Source organism: Eleginops maclovinus, chromosome 2 (assembly GCF_036324505.1).
Source record: "Eleginops maclovinus isolate JMC-PN-2008 ecotype Puerto Natales chromosome 2, JC_Emac_rtc_rv5, whole genome shotgun sequence".
Lineage (NCBI taxonomy): Eukaryota > Metazoa > Chordata > Actinopteri > Perciformes > Eleginopidae > Eleginops > Eleginops maclovinus.
Window position 1 is genome coordinate 20,971,546 of NC_086350.1, and position 12,685 is coordinate 20,984,230.

Consider the following 12,685-nt stretch of genomic DNA (forward strand, 5'->3'; position numbering starts at 1 on the left):
TGCGGAGACTTTTTCCTGCAAAAATGTAGTTATTGTCTTGACGTACACAACCTCTCCTGAGAAGTCCTTGCATTCTGCACCAAGGACTCGGCTGGATTAACAATGCCTTTGTTGTTGGTGTGCTCAGTTAAAGAAGGGAGAGCAATAGGCTGGAACTGTGGTGTGGTATCAGCAAGCAGCTGTTGCATGAGTGACAAAGTCAAGGGCTAGTGATATGAACATGGGAAAATCCTGGAGGAGCTAGAGGGGAAGAGACAGCAGCAGCAGCTGAGCCGCTCTGTCGCTCTGTGTGCAGTGAAGCAGCCTTCACTGTTGCTGTTATGTGGAGAGAAAAAAAAAGTGTGAGAAAGCAGTTTATCCTCTGTTAGGGCAAGGAAATATTGACATTATTTAGCAGCCGGTGCTCCAAACCCACCTCTCTATCTGGCTCATTTGGCCCTAGATTTGATGACCGCATGAAAGGTTGTTGGTGGAGTTCAAAAGAAAGGGTCAAGCATGTGAAAGAGGGGAGGGATGGAAGCAGGGAGGAAGGCAGGGATGAAGGAATGGGGCGGAGGGGTAGAAGAAAGGTAAATGAATACCAGACGGTTTGTTTTTTGTGTTAACTGAAGATTTGGCCAGGGCTACCAGACCTTATTGTTCCAGAGATGCGCCTCCCACAACAACCTCTCTGTACTTTTTATTAGTAATGTCTAAGAACACTGGGTCACCTAAAGATTAGGGGTACAGTCAGCAAAATATGGTGTCGATGTTCTTACGGTAAAGAAGAGACAAGTTATTCCTAGCAAACGTGGAAATTGTTTTGGTGTTTGCCCAGAAGGATACAGCTACTACCAAAGCAACTAATTTCTGTAAATGCTTTAGGTAAAAGTTATTTTCTTCTGATTCTTTATTGTCCCATGGCATTTCTTTCTTGGGTCGGTTTTACGTAGGCTCAACTTATTTGTCAGAAAAGGACAAAAACGTGCCAGTTTTGTCATCCAAGCCCAAAATCTCTGATGGTGTGTCAAGCATAAAGAAGGTCTGTCCATTCAAGGCTTGGATTAGTTTAGATTAGATTAGAAGCATTTATTGTCATTATACAAGTAAAATGAGAAAAACTACTCCTTTTTAAGGTGCTATCAAAACATTCAGAACAGACAACAAAGACACGCAGCATTCACATATATATAAAAGAATAACGAAATAAAGTGCAGGAAATAATTCATTAGCTTTTAGTTTAGCTAAAGGGGTTTGAAAGAAGTATATAAAACAGATTAAAGTTATTAATCGCTGCTGTTGAAGGCAGTTTGACGCAGGATGCATCTTGACCAGATGCTCTGAAAGTATCCCCATGTCTTCTTTCAACCTCCTGCCTGATGCACATCAACATTTTGTCCTAAAGGTGTCAACAATTACCCTTTCTTCCTCACGTTTTTGTTTATTTTCGCACTGCCCCTTTGTTTCTTTTCCAGCAAATGAGATAAGGGCATGTCTCAAAGAATTTCGGGAGGACATGTTTGCACGAAGAATTTCTGAAGGAGTCTGAGGGAATTCTGCAGGGCGAGCACTCGGTGCCAAAGCTACATTGTTGTAGCATCCAGTCATTGAGGGGGGAATCAGGGGAATGCCACAGGTGGTTAGTGGATATATGTCAGGGACAAGCTTCACACCGCTGCTGGAAACTCTTACATCCTACAGTATCATTATCCTAACAGTGCAACTAAAATGCATCCATTGCTACCGAGTGAATTTGTATTCATCATATCAGCTGATTGATGGACAGGTTTTTCTCTAGTATTTTGAGAGAAAATGTGTAACTTTTTTGCAAATTTTTGACATATTTCCATCTTGATTGACAAAATATGTATGAATAATTGTTCAATGGTCAAATTAGTGCAGCGCCCAAACATCAATACAGCCAGGAGTGATTCCTGTTGGTTCTGCATGTAAATGGTTTTTGATTCATTAAGGATTTATCATAATTTAGAGCCTGACTTCACAGTTTGAAATATAGGAGTAGAAAACTGTAACAATTACTGGTTTTGTGTTTTCCAACTCTTATTGTTTCATGGATCAGTGAGATGCAGAAGGCAATGAAGCCTTAAACACACAACCCGCGCAAAATGTTTTTGCAGGTTTGAAACAGTTTGTTGACGTGCCAAACAGTCAGGTTGGACTTCCAGTGAAGTTTTGCATGCAGTCTGGTGTTTTTCTAATCATGGATGAGTAAGTTTTGTCAGTATTGTTGTTGTTTGGCACACCCATCTGCAGTTACTCAACCACAGAAAAATAAGGCAAAAATGGGGAAATGTGGACATGATAAAAAATTGTATGTATCACACGGTGCTTCTCAAGATCGCTTTAGGAGCATAGAGCGCTAGAAAATTATTCTCTCTTTCTTACATTTTTATTACATGTCATGGTGCTTGTTAAAAATAACCCATGATTGAAGCTTGTTGCTGTTTTTGGTCGCGCTTTTTGAGATGCAGACCTACTCTTTATTCATATATGCAGGAGGTGACCTGAGAGTTGTAGTCAATAGTTGAATGTTGGTTGAAGCAATACTAGTAGGTTGAAGCAATACTAGTCAATAGTTGAATGTTGGTTGAAGCAGAAAGGGAAGAAGAACATGTCATTGCTGTTGTAGACACACCTGCTGCTTTACTGCTGGAATTTACTGTTTTCCTCTTAAACTGCTGTCTTGTGTTAGACTAAAAATACATGTATTATACCTGTACACATGAAGACATATTTTAAGAAGGGAAATTGAAGCGATTTATGCAAAAAAGAGTTCATCCTCCCCCCGAATTCCACCTTTGTAAACATTTCTCTCTGTGTTTTATTTTTTTAAATCAATAGTAATACATTTGATATGTTCATATAATCTAAACAAAACAGAATTCAAGCAGATGTATTATCAAGATAGTTAAGAAATTAGCTAATTTGAATTCTAAGCATAAAATGAATCATTTCGTTCATGTGGTTTTATCACAAATAATTAAATCTCTGAATTAATTTCAGGATATAAGTCAGTTCTTCAACTATTCAACAGTAATCTTGTATACTCAGTGTTAATACCTCTATAAAAAATATACCAAAAATGATACTTAAATTGAATCATGTTAACAATGTAGATAAAATATATAAACAATTTAAGCATGACTTTTTTAAATAATTCATAAATTATTCAAACTAAATATACACAGGTGGAATTTCACATAAATCCACCAAAGTCACTTTGACAGATCAGATTTATTTAATTTTTTTTTTTTTTTCAATGCTCATAAGAAACATGATGAACAGTTGGATCATGACAGATTACCAGAACATACTTGTAATGATTTTATTAAGTTTAATTTAATTTAATTGTATGAAAAGGTGCATTTCCTGCTTTCTTGCTGACCTGCTGATGCAGGTGTATTGTTTTTGGATTGTATTAGAGGTATTTTATTTACACATACCTGAAAAGATCTTATCTATTTAAACGTGTTAAGCTAGTTTGAAAAGCCTTTTTAGAACAAATAATACTCTTTATATCTATTGTTGTTCACTTTAGTTTCACTTTTACGTTGATGGACATGTAGCCTAAATATAAAACAAGAGAACCTGTTTTACATCATAACGTTTATTTTACTAAAGAGATTTTAACATTTAGTGTGTACATTAATTACTTAGAAATGCATTATTGGTTGATTGTTTTTTTCTAATAAATAAGAATGTAAATTAATTGTTTACATTGCTTAAACAGGCTATGAAGGGCTTGACATATTTTCTTGTTGTTTAAAAGGCGTGCTGTTCAGGTTGTTATGGTGTGTGTTTAGCTAACAAACAAACTCAATGAGACCTGCTGCTGTCATTTCATTACTCATCCTCCTCTGATAGGAGCCTGCCAAATTCCCCTGCTACACTTTTCTCGTGTCATGCGGGACGTTTTGTTATCGTCATAATTCCCATTCTGATGTCGGTAAAATAATAAGAAAAAAAACTGAGTCATCACCGGAAGACACCCTGGCCGGCTGCCTTCTGGTAACGGGTATTTAAACTGATGAAGTGTCACGGTCTCTCCTCACTGCAGAAAGTGACCACAGTGATCACTCTTTTATTCAAGTAGCCTATTATTTCTTCATTAAAAAAAAAATCGTGAAAAAATTGAAAGTAATACGTTAATATGTGTGCTTGTTTTTAATGAAATATAATGTCGGGGATTTTCTTGAATTAACAGTGACTGAAACAAAGCATGATGAAGGCAGATCCCTTCTGTAGTTTCCAGGAAATAGCACACGCTGCATAGAAGAAAGCTTTCACGATTCTCTGGATGCTTTTTAATAGAATTGTATTAAAGTGAATAACATTTAAAGCCTCAAAACTGCATTTAAAATAAATATATCCGACGAATATTGCTTGCAGAGTGCAGCGCAGATACGTGGTATAACCTCAGTTTTAATTGACTGATCCACTCCGGTTACATGTAGACTGTAGTGTCCGAACTTCTCAAAGTGTTTAACCTATTGAGTGTGTTCTGATGGTATTGTGATATGGTAATCGAATGCTTCCGGGGGCAAACTGCGCTGCTGCTGTGATCCCTCTCAGAGCACCCTGGCGTCACTGTTCCGCTGCAGGAGCTGCAGAACTAAAACTGTGTTCGGTATTAAGTCTTCACAAGCTACTTTGTTAAAGTGTTTGATGAAGGGGGAAACAACCCTGCTCAGAATCCTTCCAGAAAAGTTCCCTACTTATATAATGAGCCTTGTTTAAAGATTGAAAATCCCTCTTTAAATTGTGAATTTACCCTTTAAACAAACTGGCATTTAACTCCACTAAGATATGGTCACATTGACATGTTGCAGTGTGCAGAGTATTAAATTACTTTCTTTCTGGTATCGAAGCAAAGATGCATTATGATATCATTATTGCTCTTGATGGTGAGCTGGAGGCAGCTGATGGTGCTGGGTGGAGGAGGATTTGGACCACCTGCAGCCATAATTTATTTTGTGTGGCTTCTTTCAAACTTTAAGAGGTCGTCAATTTGATCAGAAATAGCACATCCCTTAGTTTCCATCAATTATTTTTTGTGTTATTTTAGCTGTATAGAGACACTATCATATAAGAGTATTCTTGTTACACGTTTTATGTCTCAGAATGAAGTGACAGACGTTCTTATCTAATCAGAATTGTACTGTGAATTTCACATCTTTCCATGGAAAGCACCTGCCATTTCAATTGTTGTCCTACTGAGTTTAAAGTTTTACACATTTCGTAGTTTCAAGAAACATTCTAGAAAAGTCATCAAATACCCAGGATGCAGAGGTGGGGGTGTGCCAATCAGGTCGCGAGTTTCTCCTCTTTTAGTGTTTCACCATAAGAAACTTTTATTACACAAAGCATCTTTTCCGACCAAACATGAATAATGTGATGATGACACCCAGGACAGTGAGGCTCTTCGTGACCCCCACAGCAGGGAGAGAGAGAGAGAGAAAGAGAGAGAGAGAAAAAAAAAGAAAGAGAGAGAGAGAGAGAGAAAGAGGGGGGGGTATCGAAAAAGTCTGCCCAGTAACAATCGCACAGCCTCGCTCGAGAGCAGAGGAACGATTGGCTATGCAAATAGACACACAGGGAGGAGGAAACAACTTAGGCTGGAAAAAAAACTTTAAAGAGACATTTCCCCCACTTTTCTCACAAGCATTGCTTTATAGCCAACAAGCTTGGGATGGAAATGACCAGCTCTGAGGACTTTACAGTCCCCAGCATTGCCCTGATGCACTGCAGTCTCGTTTCATTCAAGCCTCAGTCTTTGAAGTTGACTAAGAATAGGAGGGGGGATTAACATATTTACCCATGCAGATTCTCTTTGTGACTGTATGTGAGGCTAAATAATTTGGCAGTCATTTTTTTAATTATCTGCTTACACTCTCAGCTCTGTTTCCACCTGCTTGTTTTTACATGTAAATTATTACAAAAGCCTAAACAAATTTTTTTTTTTAAAGGGTTATAGCAGAAACTGCTTCATAATAGTTGTGTTGAGCCAAAGACAGTGACTCTCATCTTTGTGTTATCTTTAACAGAAGATCGTGCTAGAAGAAAAAAATGCAGCGCTGCTTCATATTTCCTAGAAAGCTATCTCATAAACCGCAAGCAGTGCGTGGCTGAATTGAATAGTTCGTAAGACCGTGTGTGTGTGTGTGTGTGTGTGTGTGTGTGTGTGTGTGTGTGTGTGTGTGTGTGTGTGTGTGTGTGTGTGTGTGTGTGTGTGTGAGAGAGAGAGAGACTTGGTGGGAGGGTGTTGGTCTGTTCTGTGCACGCGCACGGGCACGCACATACACTGCTGTCAGTTAGCATGCAGTGTTAATAGGCACATGCAAGCAGTATCTATGCGTCCTGCTCTGAGGTTCACTGAGTCTGTTTGAAAGAGCTGACAGAAAAATAAAACGAATCAGTTGATTTTCTTTCCAATCTCAAACGTAATTTAAAGTAATATTTTAAATATATCTTGAAGTTACCACTTGTACCTAAGTAATAAAGTTGTTTTTAAGGCATTCTGATGAAAACGTGCAAAATATCATGCACCATTGTATTTGTTTGTATTGTGTCAATGGCACTGCTCTCCAATATTAAATCATCATCACAACGCAACATGAAGAAATGAACATATTAAGAAACATTAAAGGTAAATATGTTACCTGGAAGTACCATTCTAATTGAAATGAATTCATCACATACTCAAATATATCCCATTTATAGAATGTGTTTGTTTTGCCTAAAAGAGTCAGTAAATGTGAATAAAGCTGCTTGAAGCCTCATATAAATAGATTTATTTTGCATATTCCACTGTAATGTTGTGTTGTTGTGTCAGCTTTATAAATGTTATAATGAAACACGCTTGCTGAAAGTTGTCGTGTGCGCCAGAGTAAAAGAAAGGGACAGGAGTGCAGCATGTCGCTTCTGGTCTATACAGAGGTAATAAAGTGAATTGCGTCAGTGGCGCATGCAGGGCTGGCTTGAAATGCGCCTGATCTGGGCAGGCTGATGAAAGTAGAGGCGCACTGTGGGGAGAGAGGAAAAAAGTTCTCAACAAGGAGAGGCAGGACTACTCTTACGGAGCCCCTGCAGTCTCACTTTTTATGCCTCTAAAACACTTTCCCTGCCATTCTTTTGCATTTTTACCTTGCTACATCGCTTCTACGTTTCCCTGAGAGAAATACTACTTTTTTTTTTTTTTTTTTTTACTTAAGTGAAAGCACCAGCAGCACCATGGAGTTGCTCTGCCTCGAAATGGACACCATCATACGAGCTCGTCCCGATCCGAACCTCCTGTTTGATGAGAGAGTCCTGCAGAGCTTGTTGAGAATAGAGGAGAGGTTTCTACCCCAATATTCCTATTTCAAAGGCGTCCAGAAAGATATCCAGCCGTTTATGAGAAGGATGGTCGCTACTTGGATGTTAGAGGTATAGCGAAACAGCGAGTGCTGACAAGTCTTATTATTTCCGTGCTCGACTTTAAAGCCTCCTGATTTGTTTCGTTGCTGCTTTACTGTGTGCTCTTTGCAATTTTGTGGACACCATCAGACTTCTAGGTCTAGTTTCTGACTGCTTATTCCTCATATTAGCCAAATGTGTTGCTTTCTGTCATTTCTTGCGATTTTTAAAGTATGGTCGCGAAGACATGAAACTTCGAGCTGTGATCTCCGTTCCCTCGGAGACTTTCTTTGATAAGCTTCACATGTTGTCTCTACGAGCTGCTTGTTGATTTTTTATTGTTATTATTTTAGATTGCCTGAATATTTCCATGCACACGTATGCACTCCCCGATGCATTGCTGCTCTGTGCTGTTCTATCGCCATGTTGGTTTTTAACAGGAGCGCTTGTGCTTTTAAGAGGACTTTACAGTGTCATAAACGCAATAACAGCGGGTTAAAGCCATCGGCAATGGCAGAGGAGGGTCTTTTGTGTCCACACAATATAGGAATGATGTCAAAAAGCGTTGCAAACATTGTATGTATCTATTTTAAATGTCGGAAGGGACGCGGGCCTTATCTGTGCTTTTGGTCTTCCCCCCGTCGCTATGCCTCTCTCTGGAATTATGTTCGATTTTTGACACTACGTTCAATATTTCTGGTCATCATCCACCCCAAACAATCTAGAGACTGTGAGCTTTATTTACATGTAATTTTTGTCCCGATCCAACTTGCTGAATATTTTTTATTAATTTTTGAAATAAATATAGCGGATCGCCGGTGACGCACATCAGACCAACATCATGCTACTTGGCTTTCAATTTTACGTTTTATTCCTATATATCGGGCACACATTTGGATAGGAATCGTCGGATCTGATACAAAAGACCCCCCTTAAGATTATGATGCGAAGAAAACAGGTCCAGATAATTTATTTATATTTTTAATTATTTTATGAAAATATGGCGAATGAAAAAAAGAGCGTTTCCGTGTGCTGCGCTGTCGGGGTGTTTTTTGGCTTGGGCTGATAGTGACTTGAATTCATTTCTTAGTGAATGAACTGCAGGAATGTGACTCTATTGACAGTATATGTCTGAGACTTATTTCATCCTTTATAAAATAATATATTTCGAATTAATTCATGATGTCGCAACCGATTAGGGCTGGGCGCAAATTCTTGGCCGGGCCCCAACTATGTGTGTCATTGAATTTATATGTCCTCTTTATGTAATTTCACTTTTGTTTCGTTTTCTCATAAAAGTTTTATATCCATTTCAAGTGCCGTAAAATAAGTCAGGTCTGTTCATAGGTGGGTTACTGATTCCAAATGCTGAACATTGTTGCATTGTCTGCTGTGTCTTTATTCAGGTTTGTGAGGAGCAGAAGTGCGAGGAAGAAGTTTTTCCCTTGGCCATGAACTACTTAGACAGATTTTTAGCCGTGGTACCCACCAAAAAGTGTAACCTGCAGCTGCTGGGAGCAGTGTGCATGTTTCTTGCATCCAAATTGAAAGAGACTCGTCCATTAACCGCAGAGAAGCTTTGCATCTACACAGATAACTCCATCAGACCACAGGAGCTGCTGGTAAGCAACAGTTAGTTCAACATATATTCACCAAATTCACCTTTGATTATCCATGCTGTCATCATCATCATCTGCTGAAGCATTTGTAATAAATGTTTTGTTTCTGTATCATGTTTATTTGGGGGAAAAACGTTTATGTCACTAGTTTTAAGGTATCAAGTCACTTAAAATATGTTCAAATTACTCATCAAGCACATAACATCACATAGGGTTCCTCTTATTACACTCATTCTGCTGTCCAGTCTCCAATTTGGTCTGCTCCTTCATGAAAAGCGAAAGCCTCTCAGTGAATTGTCCCACAATGGCTCTCTTTACTGTACCAGACCCTTTGGGCTTTACAGTATCCTTCCAGTCTGTGCAATGGTCTCTATCGCCATCTGGTGGCAAATATTTGCACAGAGCAACGAGGTCAGCTTGAACTCTGGCCAAAGTTCTGACTCTGTTCCTGTCAGCAAGAGAGAGAGGGAGAGACACAGAAAAAGTCAAGTTTGCCTTTTACAGTTTAGCTTTCATCCAAAAATAACCCTGGATGCCAACATTGCTGACATTGTGTCATGCCTCTATTTTTTATTTGCACACACCTGATGCAGGGTGTGTTATTTGGAAGGTTTTAAAAAAATTCATTCCTCAGTGCGGTATATTTGATAAGGCCTCTATGCCTGATAATACCAGCTGCCTTCACCAGTGCAACCCAATTAATTAACTCAGTTTCGCATCAGATAAGTGTTTCCCCACGGCTCTGTGGTGCTGCATAAACATTCCTCGGTAAACAACAGCCATCCCACCCATGTTGTGAAAGAGGCCACATATTCTGATTCAGACGTGGCTGATGTTTGTAGCCCTGCCTCACTGCCTCTCCTGCAGAATATTCAACTTTGTGATGTGTTGCTGTTGGTTGATTTCTGATCATTTTTCTAGAGTATATTTCTGCTGGGAATTTGCAATGCTAAGCGTATTAGCTTTAGTCGTATAAAGCAGAATGTCATACTGTGTTTAACAAGAAGACGTCCTACCTTAATGATCAGTGTGAAAACAAAGCCCTCAGTCCTTGCACTGGTTTGCTGGGGCCTCTTCTCAGTGTTTCTGTATAAGGCAGTAGTTTGGCTGACATGCAGATACAGGAAACAGAGATCAGCTGCTCGGGGCATGTGATCGTTTTTTTTACTCTTCTTTGGTAACAATTTCTTATAAAGAGAACCGCAATGTTACAAAGAAGGTATGACTAGAGGAAGGCAGTAGAAGAAGGAAGTTGGTGCCCGCCTGCCTGCCACTCTGTCAGCATAGAGCCTGTGTTGCAAGCCTTTGCTGTATAGACTTGGATGTTTCTCGCTGGCACTGGAAATGGCTTTATAGAGAGCAGGATGGCAGCCATGTTACAAACATTAGCAGAAATATTCAACACTCCACTGCTAGGCCTTATGATTTGCATATGATCAAATAATTGAATCTGTGAGATAGTGGTGACACACCTCCAACAAACAAAGGAAGACACCTTTAACATTTAAGTCAGAGGTGCTTTTTTTTTTCTTATCCTCCCACATGCTGTTGCTATGAATTAAATCCCTCTGTAGAAAAAGAAAGGTTTTTCCTCCCCATCTTTAAATTTCCATGGCATCAAAGAGATTAGAAAACATAACACGGCTGATTAAAACATTTCAGCTGGTCAGTGGCAGCCATGTTGAATTGTCTCGTGACTGAGTCCATGTGGTCTCTCTCTCTGTGTCACCAAGAAGCAAAATGAAGAGCATCCCGGTCACAAGGCTGCAGCGCAGTCTGGAACCAAACCACCGCATTTTTCCCAAATTAGTCATCAACTCTTTCGTTAATCACCTCCTCCTCTAGGAAGTGAAAGTAACAATACTTTCGGAGAGAACGCCACACCTAACCCCCCCCCCCCTTCCACATACACACACACACACACACACACACACACACACACACACACACACACACACACACACACATTTCACAAACACTCGTCTAGATTAGCATGTGTCATCACATTTTGCCAAAAGAGCCACATGATGTATGCATGTACAGAGAAGTTTAAGTTGTCTAAAGAGGCCAAAGGTTAATGTTTCCTGTGTGTCTTTATCTGGCATTTATCAAGATTAAGTCCGAAGGCTATTAAAGGAATTAGCAGAAAACCCAAATGCAACAAATAAAAATCTTATCTTGCAAGATGAAGACTTTTGATGCTTTTAAATGATGAATGGCATGCAATAACATAAAATAATCAAACACTTTTTGTAACATAACACACACTCATTGCTGGTCCTGTTCAACAAGCACAGCCTTCCTATCAATTTTCACTCTGCAATCAAACACAGACACTCACACACACACACACACACACACACACACACACACACACACACACACACACACACACACACACACACACACACACACACACACACACACACACACAGTTATACCTCAGGTGGGCCTCTTTAGGAAAGTCCCCAGATGCCAGACAGACAGACGGGGAGGGAGACAGTGTGTGAGGTCACCTGCTTGGTGGCGCTGCTGGTGTTTCTCTGTCCAAGGCCCGGCCAAGCAGAGACTAACGTAATAACAATAATGCTTAACCTCAACGCATACTAATGTACGGGGCAAGGGGCCCACAGAGGCACGCTCACTGGAGGGAAATTGGCTGTAGCTGCAGTAAAGGGCTATAGTATGTAAATGTGTGGTTGTACTTCGTGTCACTCAATCTTTCTCAGTCTTTCTCATTTTCGGTTATCTCTCTCCTCTCTCTTCTCTTCAGGACTGGGAACTGGTGGTGTTGGGGAAGTTGAAGTGGAACTTGGCAGCAGTAACGCCGAACGACTTCATCGAGCACATTGTGAGGAGGCTGCCGCTGCCCGAGGATAAGCTGGCACTTATACGCAAACATGTCCAGACCTTCATCGCCCTATGCGCCACAGGTAGGACACCGTGACAGCTTACCAGAAACATGTTAAATGTCATTTTTTATTCAATTGCGATTTTTAGTTGCAAAAAACTCATCCAAAAGATGTGTGGCGTCATCTCGATATCATATTTTGTTTTGACACTGATCATGGATAAGCTGCCAAGTCAAACCAGGCGTTAATGGCTTGCATCAACATACTTTCTCGTGTTGCAAAACATCTTTATCTGCACATTCTTCTTTCAGCACCGTATCAAAGCCCTCTTCTCTAAATACCATGCGGCAACAGCCCTGTTCTGAGGTGTGCTCTGGGCCAGTCCCAGCCCGCAGTAACTGAAGTATTACCTGCGATGGGAAAATATTCTTCCTAAGAAAGGCATGTGTCATGGAAGGCATTTCACCGTTAGACTCTTAGGGCAGACGTCCATCATTTGACTTCTCCCAGGCCGGTGTGTGGTCATGCTTTAGAGGCATATTAGTGGCTTCCAGAGCATCCAGTAACACTTCAAAGCCAATTTAGCCTGGATGAGGGGCATTCCCATGTCGCACAGGGTCGAGAAAAGGTATGGACAGGGGTGGAGGCAGGCAAGCCATTGTCTTTCTGCTCTTGAGGTGAATTGTTCTCTTAAGATCAAACATCCCGTGAGTCGTGGGAGGGACAGGCAGCCTTTAACATGATCTGAAGAGACGGAGAAGATGCAGCAGGGAACAGGAGAGTTAGGGAAAGCCGGAGGAGTGTATTGTTTTTGCACTG

The 12,685-nt window shown here is 40.2% G+C and overlaps 1 protein-coding gene across 1 annotated transcript in view; it reads left to right on the forward strand.

Moving 5' to 3' along the window:
* The first annotated feature begins 6,969 nt into the window (after window positions 1-6,969).
* Window positions 6,970-12,685, forward strand: part of ccnd2a (cyclin D2, a) — a 30,310-nt gene continuing 24,594 nt past the window's right edge. Inside the window, exons 1-3 of the mRNA XM_063903217.1 lie at window positions 6,970-7,425; window positions 8,802-9,017; window positions 11,788-11,947. Of these exons, the coding sequence (XP_063759287.1) occupies window positions 7,231-7,425; window positions 8,802-9,017; window positions 11,788-11,947 (571 nt within the window). The 5' untranslated portion in view covers window positions 6,970-7,230. The remainder of the gene's footprint in view (window positions 7,426-8,801; window positions 9,018-11,787; window positions 11,948-12,685) is intronic.